This window comes from Corythoichthys intestinalis, chromosome 10, assembly GCF_030265065.1.
Source record: "Corythoichthys intestinalis isolate RoL2023-P3 chromosome 10, ASM3026506v1, whole genome shotgun sequence".
Taxonomy (NCBI): Eukaryota; Metazoa; Chordata; class Actinopteri; order Syngnathiformes; family Syngnathidae; genus Corythoichthys; species Corythoichthys intestinalis.
This window is the reverse complement of record NC_080404.1, coordinates 53,625,736-53,647,549: the sequence shown is the minus strand read 5'-3', so window position 1 is coordinate 53,647,549 and position 21,814 is coordinate 53,625,736. Positions and strand designations below refer to the sequence as shown.

Below are 21,814 nucleotides of genomic sequence, written 5' to 3'. Positions count from 1 at the left end.
ATGGACGGGACGGAATTGGTAGTGGTCGCAGGAGGCCGGAGGGAGCACGATGGGACGCCTTGCTGCGGGCACAGACAGAGCAGGCGAGAACAAACGCTCGGATGTCCATGTTCATCCCAGGCCACCAAAACTTCTGGGAGATCAGGAACTGAGTCCGAGAGACCCCTGGGTGACAGGCCACTCTGGAGGCGTGTCCCCATTGTAGTACCTCCGACCTGAGGTCTTGAGACACAAACAGTCTGTCCTTGGGGCACCCGACTGGTATGACCCCATCTTGCAACGAGTCTGTGACTTTCCTCTCCACCTCCCATTGAAGAGCGCCCACCACACGGACCGCAGGCACAATGGGTTCCGGAACAGATTCGTAGGTGACTGGACTGAAGACCCTGGACAAGGCATCTGGCTTAGTATTGCGAGACCCAGGGCGGTATGTGATGGTGAAGTTGAAACGGGTGAGAAACAGGGCCCAGCGGGCTTGACGTGAGTTCAGGCGTTGGGCTGCCCTGATGTACGCCAGGTTCTTGTGGTCCGTGAAGATCTCGAAGGGCAACGACGTCCCTTCCAGCCAGTGCCTCCATACCTGAAGTGCCAAAACGATGGCTAGCAGCTCTCTGTTCCCAACGTCATAGTTTCGTTCGGCAGGACTGAGGCGACGTGAGAAGAAGGCACAGGGGTGAACCCTCTGGTCGACTGGGGAACGCTGTGACAGAACCGCCCCCACTCCTGAATCCGAGGCATCCACCTCTACAATAAACGGCAAATCAGAGTTAGGGTGAACTAGTACAGGGGCACAAGTAAAAGAACGTTTAAGCGCTGTAAACGCGGCCTCAGCCCCTGGGGTCCATCGGAACGGAACTTTTATGGATGTAAGCCTTGTCAAAGGTTCAGCCTTCTGACTGTAGTTGCGGATGAAGCGCCTATAGAAGTTGGCAAACCCAAGGAACCTTTGCAAGTGCTTCCTTGATGTCGGAGAAGGCCACTCGACCACAGCTTGTATTTTAGCTGGATCTGCCTTTAACTGGCCCTTCTCCACAACGAACCCCAGAAACTGGACCGACTGTGCATGGAACTTGCACTTTTCGGCTTTCACGTACAACCGGTTCTCAAGTAGCCTTTGTAGGACCAGCCGAACATGCTGCTTGTGTTCGTCAAGGTTTCTGGAAAAAATAAGAATATCGTCTAGGTAAATGAAACAAAACCGGCCGATCATGTCCCTGAGCACGTCATTAACCAAATTCTGAAAAACAGCTGGCGCATTAGTGAGTCCGAATGGCATGACTAAGTACTCGAAATGGCCAATGGATGTGTTAAACGCCGTCTTCCATTCATCCCCCTCCCTAATCCTCACCAAATGGTAAGCATTGCGCAAGTCTAGAGTGGTAAAAACGGACGCAGCTTGTAAAGGCGCGAACGCCGAGTCCAGGAGAGGTAGAGGGTATTTGTTCTTGACGGTTATGTCGTTCAGACCTCTGTAGTCCACGCACGGGCGGAGGGTCTTATCTTTCTTATCGATAAAGAAAAAGCCTGCCCCGACAGGGGATTTGGATGGTCGGATTAGCCCGGCTGCAAGGGACGACGTTATGTATTCATTCAGGGCCTCCTGCTCAGGTTTCGACACCTGATACAGCCGAGAGGAGGGCAATTTAGAATTCGGAATCAAATCGATGGAACAATCATAGGGGCGATGTGGTGGAAGAGACTTAGCTAGGTCCTTGCTAAAGACCAGCTTGAGGTCGTGGTATTCAAGAGGCACCAACGACAAGTCTACCTGTTCCGGCTCACGCGGCACAGACGTCCCCGGGGAATACGAGGCCGCGCGCAAGCAATGCGAGTGACAATGAACACTCCAATTGTTTATCCTAGGGACCTCCCAGTCAATGTCTGGGTTATGTTGCTTCAGCCATGTTAAACCAAGAACAACTGGAGCCAACTTGGTTGGCATAACAAAAAACGGTCGATGCTCGACATGGTTACCGGACACAGACAGCGTTAGAATCTCTGTTTCGTGGGTTATGGTGGATATCAAGTCCCCGTTAAGATCCCGCACCTCCCGGGGGTCCTTTAATTTAATTAAGGCACCACCAAGCGAGTCAACGACAGAATAGTCCACGAAGCAGTCATCAGCTCCCGAATCGACTAACACAGTTACCTTACAGCTGCGTTCTTTCCCCGTAATAATACCGGGCAACTGTAGTCTTGTGTTCTTGAGCTTTTCAGCCGTCTTTGTGGCTGTGTGCGGGTACTCACATTGTCCCGGAGGAGTACCACTGGATGGAGACTGCATCGCTGCGTGGCCACTTTCAGACGTAGGTACCTGGGCAAGATGGCCGCCGCAGCCAGCCCGGGGTTTCGTTGGACAGGAAGCGACGTGATGGCCGGGTTCCCCGCAGTACAGGCAGAGCCGTGATGCCATGCGTCGGCTGCGCTCCCTTGCAGTGAGTCTCTTCCCGCCGAGCTGCATGGGCTCCTCGTTGGACGTAGACTGCCATCCAGGATCAGAGGAGGGAAGAGACGACGGATTGGAGACCCCCATGCGCGCCGCTGGGGCAGCCCTCCCGATGACGGCACTTGTCGAACCGCTGCGCCACTCCAAGCCTCTCTCGCGCTCCCGCTCGCGAAGTCGATTGTCCAAACGTACAGAAAGACCAATAAGGTCCTCCAGATCCCCTGCTTCATCGCGGGCAGCCAGTTCATCTTTCACCAGCGGATTTAGCCCCCTCCGGAAGATACTGCATAAAGCCGCGTCGTCAAAGCCGCTCTCTGCAGCGAGGATGCGGAAAGAGACAGAATAGTCTGCGACAGAAAGTTTTCCCTGAGTCAGGTCTAGCAGGCGACTGCCAGCTTCTTTACCCCGAATGGGATGATCGAAAACCTTCCTCATTTCCTCCACGAAACCAGGAAAGGTGTTCCGAATCTCGGGGTACTGATTGCTGATCGCCATGGACCACGCTGCCGCTTTACCGGTTAGGAGGCTCATAACGAACGCGACTCTGGATCTATCGGAGGAGTACGTGAGGGGCTGTTGGTCAAAAACCAGGGAACACTGATGCAAAAACTGGCCGCACGAACCAGGTTCCCCACCATAGCGGGCCGGGTGAGGAATGTTTGGCTCACGCAATGAAGTGGCAACCGGAGCAGATGGCGCAGCGAGGGGACCGTGCGTCGACGCCGCGGTCGCAGGTGAAACGGGACGGTAAGCGCAAACCTGATCCACCCGTGCCTCCAGAGAGCACATATTAGCGGTAAGGGCTCTTATAGCCGACATAATCTCATGCAAAACACGATCGTGCGGGCTAGCGTGCTGTCCTGGCTCGCCGTCTGCTTGGTCCATTGTTATGGCCGAGATATTCTGTTACGTCCGCGAATGCGGAAATAAGGTTGGACCAAGCAGCAGACAACAAGCGAGGATGGCGTTCAAGGGTTTATTAATAACAAACGAAAAACAACACGCGATTGCGGAAAGGCAGAAAAACAAAAAGGGTCCGTGACAGTAGGTCGACGGGGCTCGGTAATACAAGGGTTTATTAAGCACTAACGAAAAACAACACGCGATTGCGGAAAGGCAGAAAAACAAAAAGGGTCCGTGACAGTAGGTCGACGGGGCTCAATAATGCAAACTCGAGGGTAACTGAGACAATAGGCAGATAGCCGGTAAATACAAATTCTCAAATACCTGCACAAGGTAGAGATACGCCGAAGAGCAGCACAACAAACAAAATCCTAGGCAGGAATACGCGAGAGTAACGAGGCAATAGTGCGAAAATGCAATGGCGATCAGCAAGCAATATCTCGGCAGCTTTCTTCGGGATCAGCCGTGCTTAAATGCTGTGTTGATGAGCCGCATTGAGTGCAGGTGCGACGTCAGGAACGCCCCCCACAATGAGCTCTGTAACAAAACATAATCTAACCAGCAGCAGAACGTCACAAGTGCTATCTTTTGAATCATCAAATGTGAACAAGTAGTAAATTCCAAACACTAAACAATGGCAATGACGTTGTGTAATGGTAAGCTTTTGGCAACAATTACTTAGAGAGTAAACACCCAAGTTGCACAAAAATGCCTTTAAAAGTAAGCCATTCCTAACATATATCACATTACTACACTGCAAAAACACCTCCTTAAAACTAGCAGAATTGGACAAAACTGTTGATTGCGCACATTTGGAGGCTAAATCAAGTATATAATTATCGGATATCATTATCGGTTGAATTTCGTTTTATCTGGATTATCTGTGTGACGTCATAATTGCCCTTATCGGCCAATAATTATCGGTGACCGATATTATCGTGCATCTCTACATAAAATGCCATAAAGCTATAAAATGCTTTTTTAAAAAATGCTCTTCAATGGTTCAAACACATATTCCCACAAAAAACGGCTAAATATTTCTATAAACTAAATTGCCAATGCATTAAGAAAAATATTAGCTCAAACAAAAACTTAGCTTACGTTGGTCTTAACAGGGACCGGATGGATTCAGCCATGTGAAATGAGTTATATCATATTCACAGTTGCCACTAGACGGCAGAGCATCCACCCAAATCAATAAAACTAAATGCAAACACCTTCAAAACAAACCATTACAACGCCACAAACGAATACTCGAAGCAGCAAAATTTAATTTTCTTTTTTCAAATTGAATTACTCCAGTTAATCGATTAATCGTTTCAGCACTACTATGATTAATCTATTACTTAAATAACTGGTATCTGCAGCCCTAAAAACATCTATACTAAACATTGTCAAATGTTAACATGGCTACATTTAGGCTAATAGAAAAAGACAATGTACTAACCACTTTGGCCTGCAATAAAGAAATGGTAGTCTTCGCCAGAATGCAAAATTGCACTTAACTCATTTGCTCCCAAAAACGTATAAATACATGTTATTTTCAATCGTTTCAGTGTCCCAAAACTCTTCTGATTCATCAACTGTATCTGACTGTATCGGATTGACTCTGTAAAGCCCTCTGAGACAACTTTGTTATGATATAGGGCTATACAAATAAAATTGAATTTAAATGAATAGAATATCCTCGTTAAAACATGAAAACCTATAAATGTTTGGGTGGTTTTAGTTAAAGCAGACAGTTTTTTCATCTGTGTGATTTTGACCAGGCTCAGATCACATTTGATGGTGATTTTATGCAGAAATGTGAGAAATTCCCAAAGGTTTCGATACTTTTTCATAGTACTGTAATTGGATTCATTACCTCATTATTATTCCTTCACACATCCGCTGGAAACAGAAATGTATTTCAATTAATCTGCAGGCAACTGGAAAATGAGAATTTTCAGACACTGTGCGCTGGTTCTTATGGGAAACGCAGTCTTCATTAAGGCAAGACACTACAGCTTTTTTTTCCAACTGCGTTGCTAAAATCGACCAAAACTGAAAAGTTACCTAGTGTTGCTTTAAATTGCATGTTTTAAGGTTTCAATCACTATGAATAGAATCATTTTCTTCCATCATTCTTGGTTTTATTGGATTGTTTAACTGCCATGTTCATTTACGCCTCCCAGCCAAAATGGATTGGACATCTAGCGGTGTCAATAGCAGACAAATTTTGGTGTTTTTGAAGTGTCGTAACCAGCTAATTTCCAAAGAAGTTCTTGATTGCTAGTTCACTCTACCTGCGAACATCCTTGTTATTTAAACAGTGCAGTTTGGCAGTGATGTTACGAATTAAAAGCCTGTTAAACACGGTTCCCGCGTTCATTCCGTCCGACACCATTTTCACACGACTCCCACAAAAGCTCTCTTAAGGGGCCGTAAAATGTGTTTACAACACTGACAAACGCGGAATAGTAATTAAAAACAGCTCATGGATGTTATTGGCCGTTCTGAAATTTGGCCCCTTGGATGGCTAGCCTGCGTCGCTAACTCAGTTTACGTGCATATAAAATACATTTCAGTCAACTGATGGGAAGCGAATTGATTATGTGGATGTTGACGCAAGCTTGTTTTGACAGGAACACTGCATAAAAATGGTGGGGGAGACAAAAAGCTACCTTTTTTGAACAACACTTTAAAGGGAACCTTGTAGGCTGTAATAAGCCAAAATTGTTCGCTTTTACTGCAATACGTTATTAGAAACACATATATTATTGCCATTTATTTGAAAATCTATAATATTTAGTACATGTTTTGACCTACGGAGGGATGTTTTACGCGCGCAGTGCCCGCTGGGGGTGATGACGCAGTTGGGCTGGACTGGGAGAATAGCGGTGCTAGCTTGCAAGCAAAGCTAGTATGATGACTGTCATGATTTTGCCACATTCTGCTCCTGGTCAGATTGTTTTGTTACAGAGATGTGTGCGGAGTTCTCAACCTCATACCTGCATCCATTTCCAGCTCATCAGGAGTGTTTTAAACCGATCCTAGGCGGCTTGCTAAGATATTGACCTCCTGCCATTTGATAGTTTGTATATGCATTCTTTGCTAGTTGCATCATTGCCTTGTATTTTTTTTCGTTTGTCTGCTTCTCACCACGGTTTTCCATCGAGTTTTTTTTTTTTTTTTTAAAGTCTTATTGATTCCGACCTACAGTCCCTCACAAAAGTCTTGTCACTAATCCATTTTGTAGAAACAATTGCTAATAACCTGACTTTTAATTATTTAATTGGTTTCAGAAATGTCTCATATGAAAGCTAAGACCCTCCCAAAAAATGTTGAATGTATAAAAATATATTTGTTTCACTGAAAAAAGATTTATCAATTAATGACGACATAAAGGTCAAATTTTGGAAAGACAAATGTTTTGTCGCCTAAAGTAGTGTGAAAATTGAACAAAAAATGTACTTCAAATACAAAAATATGTTACATAACATAAGTGAACTAAGTAGTAGTGCTGTGAGATCCAAATTTAATATTTTGTATGACTTCCATGTGCTTGAAGGACTGCATCCATGCGTTTCGGCAAGGATTCATACAATTTATTGATGAAGTCATCAGGAACATCAAAGAAAACAGTATTGCATGCCTCCCTGAGTTCATTAACATTCTTGGGTTTCGTCTTCCATGCTTCCTCTTACATCCTGTTCATGTCTGGTGACAGGGCTGGCCAGTCCTGGAAGATCTTGATCTTCTTTGCCTTAAGGAACTTTGAGGTAGAGATTGAAGTATGCGATGGAGCACCATCCTCCAAGGGTTTAATTGCAAACAAAAAATTACACGCGATCGCGGGATAGTAGAAATAACAGTGACAGCAGGTCGACGGAGCTCAATACTACAAACTCGAAGGTTACCCAAGACGATAGGCAGCGAGCTAAAAAGCCAAAATAAAAACACTCAAATACCTGCACAGGGTAGATGTTACAAAGGAGTGCAGCACACTAACAGAAAAAAAACCCCAATGCAGGGGCATAACAAGCAAATGTAGCGAGACGATGGTGCGAGATGTCAAATGGCGATCAGCAAAGCAAATATCTCGGCAGCTCTCCGAGCTCACCCGTGCTTAAATGCTGCGTTGATGAGCCCGCATTGGATTCAGGTGCAACGTCAGGAACGCCCCCACTAACAGCCCAGCAACAAAACACAATCTAACCAGCAGCAGAATGTGACAATAATTTCATGAAAGTTGCACTGTTTGGCCTTTGAGAGGTTTAAAAGAAGTTTACTCAGTTCATTCAGAGTTTATTATTATGAACTTATTTTTACTTTCTTACTGTTGGGCTAGTATTATACTTTGTACTAGTCTTTTTCCTATTTTGCAAAGGTAAGCAACAGCCTGACAAAGACTTGATAGCAATGATTTCACATCCAATTATGTAGCGCTTTGGGGGAGAAAAAAAAAATTCTATATATATAAACGGGGTGGTATCGGTATGGTATCGGTATCGGCCGATACTGCACAGCCAGGTATCGGTATCGGGGCCAAAAAATGGTATCGGTGCAACACTAGTTGCGATTGCTCTATAAGGAAAATCATGACTTTAACGTCACGTGGAAGTATAGTCCTTTGGGCGCTTGTCTGTTGCACGGGAAACCTGGGTTCGAATCCCACTGTATACCTTTTGCTGCTCGTTTTGTGAAATATCGAAAGTCCTACTCATCACTTTTCTGCTTGGGTTCAAATTGGAAGGGCAGAGCCGATAACATGTTTATGTAGCTAACGACTGACACTGTGAAGGTGCGGCAGCGCCACCTAGTGACGTCACTACCCAGAGTGCATTGCATCATCCACAACAATGGCGACCTACTAGTTAAACTAACTTTTCAAATTTTATAAAAACGAAAAAATTAAGAGGGGGTTGAATATCAAATTATTATAACTCATCCTAACATTTATCTTTGAAGAAACAGAAGTCTTTCTGTCAGTGGTTCCCTTTAAAATAAGTGAATAAATTGGCATATACAGTAATTTACCGATTGTTATCTTGTCAAAACCTGCTCTGATCTCAAATCCAAAGTTAAGACTATGCATAGCAATCTGTTTGGCATTATATTGATTTATTGAGTTCATTTTATGGCATTTCACATCATTTCCTGCTGCTTTTCGGTCACCTCCTTTTCCTTTTGGGGCATTTACAGGTCACTTCCTGTTGATTTTAGGTTCATGAAAAGGAAGTGACTCAAGAATGTCCCCAAATGAACAGGAAGTAATTGTACATACCCTAAAATGAACAGGAAGTGACCTGTAAATGGCCACAAATGACTAGCTTTGAATGCTTTGGTTTCAATGCCATTGACAGCGCTCGACGTCCAATACAGTCAAAATAAATTGGATGTCTAGAGCCGTCAATGACAGCCAGCGAGCTAACGTAGACACTTTTTCGAATGGTAGCAATTTTGCTAGCAACCTGTTGGTTCCTTTTTTATTTTTATTTTTTTAACATAATCTCTTTCGCAAAACTTGGTAAATTAAATTTGTCATGTTCAGGTTGTTGCTGCTGAGGATCCAAAGCTTAGTTTTGTTTCTTCATTCATAATTTTAAGATTTTATACCGGGTTGAAGAAGAAGGCGGATGTGACGTGGGTGAATTAGATCATCACCACTATCCATCTATACTATTGTATGCAGAAGGACTGCGGATTCGCTGATTTTATGTGTCATGCCAGCCCAATGCGGTGCAGGCTTTTGTTGCTTCACCTTTTGAGTAGGGTTGTTCCGATCATGTTTTTTTGCTCCCGATCCGATCCCGATCATTCCCGATAATTTTTCCCGATCATATACATTTTGGCAATGCATTAAAAAAAAAATGAATAAAACTCGGATGAATATACAGTACATAAGTACTGTGTTTATTATGACAATAAATCCTCGAGATGGCATTTACATTATTAACAGTCTTTCTGTGAGAGGGATCCACGGATAGAAAGACTTGTAATTCTTAAAGGATAAATGTGACTTTGTATATTGTGACTAAATATTGCCATGTAGTGTATTTGTTGAGCTTTCAGTAAATGATACTGTAGCCATTTAACTGTTCTGCCCAAATGCATGATGGGAAGTGCAACCATGACTGTGCGTAGTGGCACCAATTGATATATCTTCTCTGCATTGGGAAGTAACATAGGGTGTTAAGAAAAAGATCAACTACTACCTTGCTTCAGCACATTGCTTCCCACGATATTTCTAATTGGTGAGAGAAGGATTGTAAGGCTTTAGCTAATTAACAAAAGGCTCTAAAGACTGCCAAAATTCACTCTACTCATTTTACGCTGCCTTTTAGCTCTATATACCTGTATAGGTAAAACGGTGCCATTATAGTTTGAACGCGACAATGCGTGAGTAGGTCGTGCAGCGCATGCGTTAAATATTTTAACGTGATTAATTTAAATAAATTACCGCCGTTAACGCGATAAATTTGATAGCCCTACTTTATGCCAAAACTAAAGACTCTGGATGAGTGTAAGACATTTTGTCTGTAACGTTAAATATAATTAGAAAACGATTTAATTAAAAAATATACAGTATATATATTAAAAAAACGGCATGTCCGATATTTTTTTGCCGATTCCGATACTTTGAAAATGATGTGATTGGACCCGACATCTTTACTTTTGGGGTTTCCAAAAGATCGTATTCACCGCGAAGAATGGGCAAAACAGGTCCGGCAATCGAAGGACCATTAGACGGACGAGGAAGTGAGTAAACTACGTGTTTTATATTTCGTTTTCCTCATGGCTCAGGATTAAAAAAGTTGAATAAATATAACGTTTCCGATATCGATCGCTCCCACTTCATTTAGAAGCATGAGATACTAAACGACCGACATTTGAGAACACGAACGACACTTACAAAGCCTTTTGGTGTCGCTGTGAATGGCTTTAGAACTAACCGTGTTGAGTGTATCTGTCATATCCGAGCACGCGGCACTTCGCTCTGATTTGACGGGATAAAAGTTGCGGGAAAACAAACACGCCAGCACAGAGCAAAGGGAAAAAGTTCAGCGGCGGCGCCAAGAAAACGATGACAAGTCTCCGGGGCGGCCAGAATCAAAGGCAAAGAGACAATCGCGAGCAGTAACGAGCACAACGGTTTCTGTTAAAAGCCTCAATTATTGAGGCGGCTGCTGATTGTCACGCATCTATAATAGATGCCATCACCTTCTATTATTCAAGCGCTGCGAGCGAGCGACGGCGTCACCGCCGAGATGTTTGCTTTCGTGCTGACATATGGCTTCAAAGCAGCCGGCTGGCGCTGATAATACGGGTTGACAGCACCACCATCAGGACTTTTTATTTGCCGTCATTCAATGAAACACAATGGCTGCCGATGAGTGTTAAAGTGCTGATTTTAATCAATTTTATACTGGATGAAATGCTTTGATGATAATTCAGGATTGAGTAAATACACAAACACACGCACACACACATAAAGGGTCAGGACCTTAAGCGTAAAATTATACAATTTTAAATTTAGCAGGATAGATTTAATTCTAGTATATTTTGTATTACAAATACACTCTATATATATATATATTATATAACTCAAATATGTACCTAATTAATGGCCTTTTGTGTAAAAATAGTATATTATTATAACCAAAAAAATCGGGCCGGACGGTTCTACCAATGAGGTGTCAAGGGTTGCAGCTATCGATTATCTTAGTAGTCGATCAATCTATCAATTAGTTACTTATATTGTGAATATTGACAACTGTATACAGTATATATATATATATATACATATATATATATATATTGTATTCTATATATTGACAATTGAATATTGAATATTTACTTACAGTATATATTAGGCCTGAACGATATATCGTTTAAACATCGCCATCGCGATGTGCGCATGCGCAATAGTCCCATCGCAAGGACGTGCGATAGTTTTTTCATTTCATTTTTTTAAATCCACAAACGTTTGTTTTGAGCAAGGAGCGAGAAAGAGAGTGCACAGTCTCTCATTCTCTCCAGCTCGCAGGAATCGGCTCCTCCCCCTCCCCCTCCCCTGCTAGAGCGGAGTGGAGGGAGGAGGGGCCGAACAGCAGAGCGGAGGGAGGAGGGGCCGTTTTCAAAGTGAAAGCAAGCAATCAAGCAGCACGTTGAATAGGGAAGACTGTCTCCAAAAGGAGTTTTGGAAGTATTTTGGCTATCGACAAGAATATAAGGAACAAAAAACAGCCCTGTTGACAGTGCCTCGCCATGGTTGCCTCAACAAGAAGTAATCCGTCGAACATGTGGGACCATTTAAAACGCAGGTATCTATGCATTCCTGCTACGAGCTTCCCATCAGAGGCTTTTTAGTACAGGTGGGAACATTGTTACGTGCCAACGTTGTTGTCTCAAGCCTGCAATGGTGGATAAACTAATAGTCTTGGCCAAAAACCTATGAGACCCAGTTGAGAATTGCTGAGCAAGGAAGGTGGACGATATGCAGACAAATACATACATTTGGGAGTTAAAATGGTTCTGTTATTCATCAGTTATTTGCTGTTATTCAGTTCAATTATTTACAAGTTCAATTGAGTTTCTGTTTCTTTTATATTTAAATTAACTGTAAATCGTATTTTTCAAATAACTATAGTACAGCTGCACATAAAGTTTTGATACTTAATATTTTTAAAATATTTTTACAACTTTGTTGCAGTTTTGCAGTTCTATATTGTTATATTTTGTGTAAACAACTCAGGGGACTAATGCACTTGCACTTTTATTTGACAGATTTAATATTTAAGTTCAAATATGTTGACAACTTTATTGTTTTACTGAGGTTCTTATTTATTGTTATAGTTTGTGAACAACTCTTATTTGTCATATTTAATATTTTTGTTCAAATATGTTTACAACTTTGTTGTTATTTTACCGAAGTTGTTATTTATTGTTATATTTTGTCAAAAACTCAGGGGACGAATGCACATGCTCTTTTATTTGTCATTTAATGTATTTGCTGCTGTTGAAGTGTCAAATATTGTGTTCAAGAAATTATCTATTTTGTGCAGACATGGCTTCCTGGATCCCTTCATAATAATACAGCAATCTTAATCATTCACAAATGAAACGGTATTATATGAATACACTGTGGTCACGGTGTGTCATGCAAAGTATTTCCAAACAGCTATTCAAGTCATCTAGTGAATATTTCTTTAAATTTTTTATTTTTTTTTTTTATTTTTATTTTTTTTTTTATTATCGCAATATAATATCGCAATATATTGCACACCTAAAAAAAAATCGCAACAATAGTTTTTTCCAATATCGTTCAGGCCTAGTATATATTGAATAATTGAGTAATAAGATTAGGAACATTTGATACGTTAGCGAATCAATTTTAGGAGATGTAAAACAAAGGCTTGCTAAGACTGCACTTTCAAAAGAGCATTAAATGCGAATTCAAAATAAAATTCCCGAGTATTTCTTCAAGCTATGCAGACTTGCACTTTCATTTAAAAAATAAATTTGAACAACCTGAGTTAAGCCTCAAACATGCATTCATAAAAATCAATAAATGAGGATCCAGGTATACAAAAAAGTCCGCTAGCTTAAATGCTATAAAAAGCTAACTTTTTTTGCAGTTCTCTTAACAAATCGTTCAAACACATATTCAAGTGTGATTAATAACTTTTTATATAAGTATAATAAAACATATATACTGTATACTTATTTATAAAATTCTCAGATTTTACACTAGATACACAAAAATCACCAAATGCAGAGACAATCACCTAAATTTTCAGGATCAAAAGCAATATTTAACATATATAGGTTTTTGCCCAAAATAGCAACTTAAATTTTTTTCAACAGCTAATACATCACTCAATTTTATCATAAGAAACTTAATATTTGAGGGAACACATGCAGAATCAATTATAAATAGTTTATAGATTAATAATAAATTCTATATGCAATCACAACTTATTATACAATAGAATAGCCCTTTATTGTCATTATACAGTTCATAGATATGGACGTAAAACAGTCTTGATTCTTGTTTAAAAGCAAAAAACAAACAAACGTGCATTTGGCATTTATTTTACATAAATATGTCTAAGTACAATGCTACTTTGTTAGCAAATGAGGCTAGCGGCCACCTGACGTAAACAGAGCTTTCCTGGTGAAAATTCTTATGAATAAAGAGTTGAATCCCCGAATTCTTCATAGATATGGACCTAAAACTGTCTTCATTCTTGGTTAAAAGCAAAAAAAATAAATGTGCATTTAGCGTTCATTTTACATAAATATGTCTAAGTACAATGCTACTCTGTTAGCAAATGAGGCTAGCGGTCGCCTGACGTAAAAAGAGCTTTTCTGGCGAAACTTCTTGTGAATAAATAGTTAAATACCCGAAATCTTAATAGATATGGACGTAAAACAGTCTCGATTCTGTGTTAAAAGCACAAAAAAAAAAAAAAAAAAAAAAAAACCCTGCATTTAGCATTTATTTTACATAAATATGTCTAAGTACAATGCTACTCTGTTAGCAAATGAGGCTAGCGGCCACCTGACGTAAACAGAGCTTTTCTGGTGAAAATTATTGTGAATAAATGCTTAAATCCCCGAATTCTTCATAGATATGGACGTAAAACTGTCTCGATTCTTGGTTATAAGCAAACATAACATGCATTTAGCATTTATTTTACGTAAATATAGCTGAGTACAATGCTACTCTGTTAGTGAATGAGGCTAGTGGCCGCCTGATGTAAACAGAGCTTTCATGGTGAAAATTCTTGTGAATAAATGCTTAAATCCCCGAATTCTTCATAGATATGGACGTAAAAGTCTCGATTTTTTGTTAAAAGAGCAAAAAACCGGGCAGTTAGGCATCTATTTTACATATACACATGCCGAAGAATGACGCCAATGCCGTAGCGGTTCCCACTCTCTCATTGATTTTTTCACAACGTTTCAAAAATGCATGCGTGGTACAAAAAATATAATACTTACCTTGAATCCTCGAACAAATCACTCCTGAGACAACCCATCCTGTTTGTATGCGGTAGAGCTTTCGTTGTTTAAAAATCCAAGCTTGAATCCAGCTTAGACATGAGTGTGGGCAGTCTTCGGCTGACTATAACTAAATTTAGCTTCAAGCTCAGCCCCCTATGGTAAGGCATGACGCAAAGAACGATGAAGTGTCATGTCAATAGGTAATGAAGTCTATGATATAGAACATAAACGAGGTGGCCTGACACTCGGTTTTGATTTTTTCACATCTCCACGATCCAGCCCGTCCCAGGGCCGGGGTGCAATCACACCGCCAGCACCCCCTCGGTACTGCCCCTGCTCATAATATGGCTCCTAGCACATTTCACTATTCAACCCTCATTACTGCCAACGAGCATCACCTGCACGGACACACCTGCTAGATTATCACTGATCTCATAAATATTCCAGAGCTTGACTTCTGCATATTGGCCAATCTGATAAACTTTGCTCCCAAAGCTTGAGTAAATAAATTCACTGACAGGGTTAAGTTTAGTTCTGCTGGACAACCTACTTCAACGCACGATGGCAACTAAAAGAACATTGGCTTTTCTGTGCTTGCTGGCAGGTAATTTTAACACTCGATGTGTATTGTTTGTACATTTATCCCGATACCAATGTTTTTGTTTTCATTCCGACAGTGTTTGCTCACTCATGCCAAGTTGTTCAAACAAAAAACTGCAGCACTCAATTGGTGGATGACCTAAAGGCGAATCTAAAGGTACTTCTTCATAAAGTGTAATCATGTCATTTGGACACAATGTTCGAGAAACATCTTTGTTCTTGTTTGGCCAATTTTGTGTAAATTTACACAGCTTCCAAGGGTTATGGCTGGAACAAACTGCACAGTAGCTGCTGACATAATTTCAAAAGTGGTGCATGACTGCACTGTGTTTGCTTATTTCTATTGACTCTAATAAAATCTAGCACCATAGCAAATGGTGGGCTGTAGAGACGAGTCAAAAAATATACTCCCTTGGACTGAAAGGTTCTAAAGACCGCAAATGAGAAATGCTTTCATTTTTATAAAAATATTGTACAAAATATAGATGTCTAAGGTTTCTGGGTGTGTTCCTGACATTGAACACCAGGTGGCAGTAGAATGCAACATAAACCCTGAACAGAAGGCCGGTTTGCTAGTCCACATGAGGAGTCTCACGCAAATGCTGCACACAAACCAGCTGCAAGGTAAAAACTATAAAACCAATTTTTTTTTTTTTTTTCTTTTTAACAAGAACATTTTGGATCCCTCCAAAATGCGCACACATACACACATTCTCAAATGTCTGATGGTTAACTGTCCTTACCATTCAGAATGCAAAGGAGCCGAGCCTGTGAATTGCACTCAACCTGAGGTTCCCCAAAACGGAGGTTTGGCATGTGCTACGGTGGCCCAGAAGCGCTTCTGCAAACCGCTATGCAACCATGTAAGTGCCACACAAATAAGTTTAACCAACAGGCATCTTTTAGGCCTCCCTTGAGCAAGGGGGTAGGTTTGGTCTCAATACTGGTAGTAGATATAACTGCATTCTCACAGTCGGACATCCGGGCATTAATGGCGACACCAGCCACAACAAAGCGTCGCCATATTGAAATGGGGGCAAAACACAAGTCACAAGCAGTTGCTCTGTCGTGCATTGTAGTACAAACGCGTTGAACTTTTGTCTTATTTGCGGTCTTTTTTAATTTTTTTCCGTCCAAATGACTAAAAGTTGCCGTGTTGCGGGTGGTAACGCAAGGAAGAGTTCGGAGGCGCATTTGAAGTTCTTAATTCTTCCTCGTGAGAAGAAAAGGACAAGCAATTGGCTGAAAGCAATCAATCAAGGAACTGTAAAAGACAGTTCCGTGGACCAGGCACATTTACGTTTGCAGTAAACTTTAATCTTTTTTTTTTTTTTTTTTTCTCCTCCAATTACCTGCTAGGATTCAATAGACTAGGCAGTGGTTATGATTACCGGAACCGACAACTCTCAAAGTTATTTTTCTTTTGCCGTGAACTGCTCCGATCGGTCAGTCGGTATATTATTGGTCTGGTGGGAATTGGTTATTTTGCCGTGACATGTTCACGGCTAAATAACGCTTGGAGGCGAATTACCGGTTACGGCAGGAATAATTACTCCGTATATACTACCAGTTTTCATAGTTCCACACAGTACAAATTCCACGTAATTGATAAAGGTCAACTTACTGCGTGACTTTATGAGTTAGATGTTTCCGAACTCCACTGGAGGCAATTCCTTTGGCTTGTTTATCCAGCTATCAGCTGCGACTTTGTATGGGCAGATTTGCAGGCCAATACACTCTAATTTTAAGTTGCATCGCCTCCTGTCGGCTGTGACTCGTGATAATAAGTCATGTTTAAGACATTTTTATGAAAAAAGACTCAAAACACAGCTGAATTTCAGACAACGTTTGTCTACGGATGTTTACCTGTACGTGCCCCAATCTCAAAATGGCGACACGTTGCTATGCAAGATGACGTCATCGTGACATCACGCCGACTGCGAGAATAACCTGCATGTACACCTTTTTGATGGTGACGGGATATTAATAAGACAATCAGATTATTGAACAGGGGTCAAGGCTACATTTCATAATATGAACCGAATGAATTGATAGATTAAATGATCAATGCAAAATCTGCATTGATTTTATACTAAATTTCATGTGTATTGGTTCAGGTGTTCAGACATTTGATTCAAACCTTTTGTTTCAAAAACTACTAAAACATTTTGAAGTGCAAGTCTGGTTTAGGGTTAACCCTTTATTAAAAAAAAAAATAAAAAACAGGGCGCCATCAAGAATGGCCCCACTTCTGGGGGACACTGGACCACCCCTAGACTAAAACTAAAGTATTGTAATACAAGTGATTTGGGGGAAATTTTCATTTTATTTTTATAAAAACGCTAGGTAACTTTTCAACCATTGTAATGCTATGTGTAATTGCCATATGTAATAGTACCAGCAGTATTTAAGGCTATAGTGTAGGTTTTCAGGCTATGGAACAAATTAATGGTGGTATAATGTATTCTTATGGGAAAATCGTTTTCGGCATACGACCATTTCGACTTGCAAACACGGTCCTGCACGAATTAACTTCATATGTAGAGGTACGAGAATTAAGTCAGTCCTGCTAAATTTAAAATTGTATAATTTAACCACTAAAGCAACACTAGGTAACTTTTCAACCTTTTTATAAAAATATTTTCATAACATTTATGATATGTTGACTGACAACTAGTTAAATGACTTCTTTTATACTTTGGGGGTCTTTCACCGGTGCTAATTCGAGGAGGGTGGAGTAATGCCACACAAAAAACTACAAATGTGCTGACTGCTTTACGGCATAAGTCACTTCCCCATTCATTATAAAGACTGAAGTTGATGCGAACGTTTTCGCGCGAATTCCGCAAAGAGAACGAAAGGGACAAAAAAAGCTACCAGGATTAAAGGATACTATAGAATAAACATTTGCCCTGCTTTCACTCGCTAGCGGGGTGGGGTAGGCCACATGGCTGCTTACTGGCATATGCTATTGTTTAGCCACAACTGGATTCAAAACCTTATTACTATTCAGCCTTCACACAGCCTCTGGAAAGAAATGTCATTTAATCCTTCTGCAGGTGTCCGGGAGATCTATTCACGACACTGTGCGGGTGTGCACTAGTCTTGATGGGAAACGCAGTCTTCATTAAGGCAAAATGCTACCGCTTTTGTCCACTGGTGTCGCTAAAATCCACCAAAACGGAAAAGTTAACAAGTGTTGCTTCAATAAAGAGACTTTCATTGCCTGGCTCTGCCAGACTATTCTCCACTGAGAGAAATAGTCTGGGAACCATCCCATTAACGGCCTTTTCGAGCAGATACAACATCAATCGACAAATCAGATTAGTTTATTTGCGTGACGTGTTCTTCATGAGCAACGTCACTCTTGCGCGTCGAAAGTCGTCTCTTCAACAACACAGATGGTGAACGGCAGAGCCGAGAAGATGTACCAGTCCACGGTAAAATCAGTTTTAAATGACCAAAAACACATCGACACGAGTCATTGACAACAGTCTGTCTCGCGCTAGCCATGTTGAATAAACTCCGCTCTCTTCGTATGTTTACTTCCGCGCGCAAGTCCCTCGTCCTGCCGTCGCCATATTACTAACGTCACGTCTGCCCGTCGCTGATTGGTCCACTCCACTGTCTGTTTGCTGTGGCTTGCTCCGCCCTGGAAATTGTATCCGAGTGAATGGTGGCCAGACTTAATAGCTGGAACAGCGGTGAGTCTGGTGTACCAGGCAAGGACTTTCACTCTGAAGCCACCGCATTGCATTATGGTAATGCACATGATGCAATGATACAAATGATGGATGGCTAGCTTGACTTCATTGTTCTTTGTGGAGGCTGGCCTGACTGCAGTAGTTTTGCAGGCTAGCAAATATACAAAGTTTAATGTTATGGTAACACTGATACAGGTCGGAATTTCAGTAGCAAAACTAGTGTTGTTCCCCCCCTCAACATTGATGTATTTTTAGATTACTAACAATGGCAGCTGATGGTCAAAACCTGTAATATCCCTCCTATTCGAAGGGGGCAGAGGAGGCGGCATGTTGTCTACATGAATCTGTCGAGGCTGTGTGTCTGTTAGGGGGGTGGAAATGGACCAGCACATTCAGCAAGTGAAAAGTCTGAAAATAATTTGCTTAATAATGGGTCTATTCTAGTCTTCCCATATGTTGTAAGGATATCTAAATTGCCTACACTATACAACGCAAATAAGGTTGCCAAAAGTTGCAAGTGTTATGTCCCAATGCAAACCTACTCTTGCCCTCAGGGTTATGACTTTGCCTTCCTGAGAAGAAGCAGAGTGTTTGAAGAGTGCAGTGCATCAACGGGTTTCAAGTGGAGTACGCAGTACATTGGTGGAAACAAGCTAGCTGTCTGTTCCGGTAAGTCCAGTCTGGTAATTCTTTGACTACAGTTTAGTACGATTGCTGTTTTTTGTGGTGTAGAATCGAATTTACAAGTATCGGGCGTCAAGACTGCGTACTTTGCCGAAGATGCAGACTGTTTGAACACAAAGCGGCGCGGACAGAGAAACAGCAGCATCCTTCAAGACTTTGTAACGGAGCTCAAGAAACACAGCGGGGTAGATGAAGTACAGTCGTCGTGTCTGCTATGTGGTTGAGCGTTCAAATAATGCAACATCATTTTGTGAGAAAATAAATTCGAAATGAAAGTTTCCAGAAATGTGTGGAAATCCTTTTAAGACAATCTGACCTTAACTACGCATCATGTTCTTGTGATTATTTTAACATTTAATTCATAATCTGTGTATTTGTCACGTGACTGTGCTACATTGGCCTTGTTCAGACTGGCAGCAAAAATGATTTGTAGCCCATCCACATTGAAACTGAATGGCTTCTGTAGTCAGGGGAGCCAAAATGATTTTTGCCAGACAATCCACATAAAGGAGTTTCATGTCAGATATGGACGATGCTTGTGACATCATTATGCTCTGACTCCTTCGTTGCCACAGCAACCTGTCAGGTGCGTCAAAAATGTGACCCAGTCTGAGCAGTCCCAGATCTGATTTGGACACTTGGTAAAAATGGCCTTAATCAAATTTGAGGAAGAATCCCCTTAGAATTTAGATGCCTGCAATCTCTACTCAGTCTTTGAAAATGAAATGGAATTACACAGACTGCACACTAGAGGACAGCAGAGCACCACACAAAATTGACAGGATTAACATAAAGACATTCCAATTTGACATTTTTCAGATCATTTTGAATTACATTAACTCGTTCAGTGCCATTCATGATAGACGTCCAATCTATTTGACCTGAAAGGCTTGGCAGCTAACATTCACCTGCTGCCACCCATCCCAGTTCAAATGGATTGAACATCTATAGCCGTCAATGGTAGCCAATGAGTTCATGACTACCTGAGTTTTAAATGTTGTTTTCGGTGCAAAAATCATAACTTGGGATTATTTACCAACAGATGGTACGCTTTTGTTGTCTTTAATGGGAAAAAGGAGGAATATGGCTCAGAACTGTGAATTATCTTGCCTAAACTGAGGGCCATCATAAAGTTTCAAAACTAGTTTGTGCATAGGAATACAACTTATTTCATCCCACCTAAGTAACAATGTACATGTAGGATTAAAGTGTTTGGGTTTGTCATTGAGTATTCCCGCATGAACATGTCGACTTGCCTCTTAATCCACAGCAACAATGCGCCGCTTCTAATGCTGCTCTCCACCCGAGAGGCTGTCCACTTTCTACGACAAACACAAAGGACAACATGACTAAAGGTCTAAAAATAAGTGCTGGTGTGGTGAACGGTACCGTGACGCGGGTAAAGATGACTACCGTACACCGCTGGCCAAAAGTACTGGCCCCCCTGCAATTATGTCCGATAATGCTCAATTTCTCCCAGAAAATGAGTTACAATTTCAAATGCTTTGGTGGTAATATCTTCATTTTGCTCGTAACGAAAAAAGAATAGGAAAATTAAATCATGATCGTTTTTACACAAACTCCAAAAATGGGCTGGACAAAAGTATTTGCACCATTTCAAAAAATATGATCCCTCTCTAATTTGTGCAATTAATAGCACCTGTTACTTACCCGTGGCACAAAAACAGGTGGTGGCAATAACTAAATCACACTTGCTGCCAGTTAAAATGGATTGAAGTTGACTCAACCTCTGTCCTTGTGTCTACCACATTGAGCATGGAGAAAAGACCAAAGAACTGTATGAGGACTTGAGAAGCAAAATTGTGAGGAAGCATGGGCAATCTCAAGGCTACAAGTCCACCTCCAAAGACCTGAATGTTCCTGTGTCAACTATGCCCAGTGTCAATAAGTGTAAAGCCCATGGCACTGTGGCCAACCTCCCTAGATTTGGACGGAAAAGAAAAATTGACAGATTTAAACGAAAGATTTTGCGGATGGTGGATAAAGAACTTCGACTAACTTCCAAACAATTTCAAGCTGTCTTGCAGTCCGAGGGTACAACAGTGTCAACGCGTACTCTCCGTCGGCGTCTGAATGAAACAGAACTCTTATAGTGGGATACCCAGGAAGACCACACTTCTGACCCAGAGATATAAAAAAGCCAGGCTGGAGTTTGTGAGAAAGCCAAAAACGTTTTACAACATAAGAGTTTACAGGGGGAAAAAACGAGCCCCTCAAAGAAAAGAACATGGTCCCCACAGTCAAACATGGCGGAGGTTCCCTGATGTTTTAAGGTTGCTTTGCTGCCTCTGGCACTGGACTACTTGACCGTGTGCATGCCATGAAGTCTGAAGACTACCAAGCCTTGCAGCATAATATAGGGCCCAGTGTGAGAAAGCTGGGTCTCCCTCAGAGGACAATGACCCAAAACACACTTGCAAAAACACTAGAAAATGGTTTGAGAGAACGCACTGGAGACTTCTGA

At 41.4% G+C, this 21,814-nt stretch overlaps 3 protein-coding genes across 5 annotated transcripts in view; 1 reads left to right on the top strand and 2 right to left on the bottom strand.

The window, feature by feature from the left end:
• Positions 1 to 2,709: 2,709 nt before the first annotated feature.
• On the bottom strand, positions 2,710 to 3,331 carry LOC130922669 (protein LDOC1-like). The gene is made up of 2 exons (XM_057847582.1): positions 2,873 to 3,331; positions 2,710 to 2,793 (listed from the first exon to the last, which is right to left on the bottom strand). Exons 1-2 carry the CDS (start codon positions 3,329 to 3,331, stop codon positions 2,710 to 2,712), a joined length of 543 nt encoding a protein of 180 aa, XP_057703565.1.
• An 11,448-nt stretch (positions 3,332 to 14,779) lies between these two features.
• Positions 14,780 to 19,604, top strand: si:ch1073-126c3.2 (uncharacterized protein LOC555816 homolog). Its single transcript, XM_057849071.1, has 6 exons — positions 14,780 to 14,945; positions 15,019 to 15,098; positions 15,469 to 15,565; positions 15,692 to 15,804; positions 19,200 to 19,314; positions 19,378 to 19,604. The coding sequence occupies exons 1-6, from the start codon at positions 14,903 to 14,905 to the stop codon at positions 19,551 to 19,553; spliced, it is 624 nt and encodes a 207-aa protein (XP_057705054.1). The 5' UTR covers positions 14,780 to 14,902; the 3' UTR covers positions 19,554 to 19,604.
• A 358-nt stretch (positions 19,605 to 19,962) lies between these two features.
• ccdc172 (coiled-coil domain containing 172) overlaps positions 19,963 to 21,814 on the bottom strand; it is a 29,917-nt gene continuing 28,065 nt past the window's right edge. For 2 of the 3 annotated variants that reach the window (XM_057847832.1, XM_057847833.1), the window contains exon 9: positions 19,963 to 20,651. In XM_057847832.1, coding sequence (XP_057703815.1) covers positions 20,616 to 20,651 — 36 coding nt within the window. In that variant the 3' untranslated portion in view covers positions 19,963 to 20,615. The remainder of the gene's footprint in view (positions 20,652 to 21,814) is intronic. The other variant, XM_057847831.1, reaches the window with a different exon arrangement.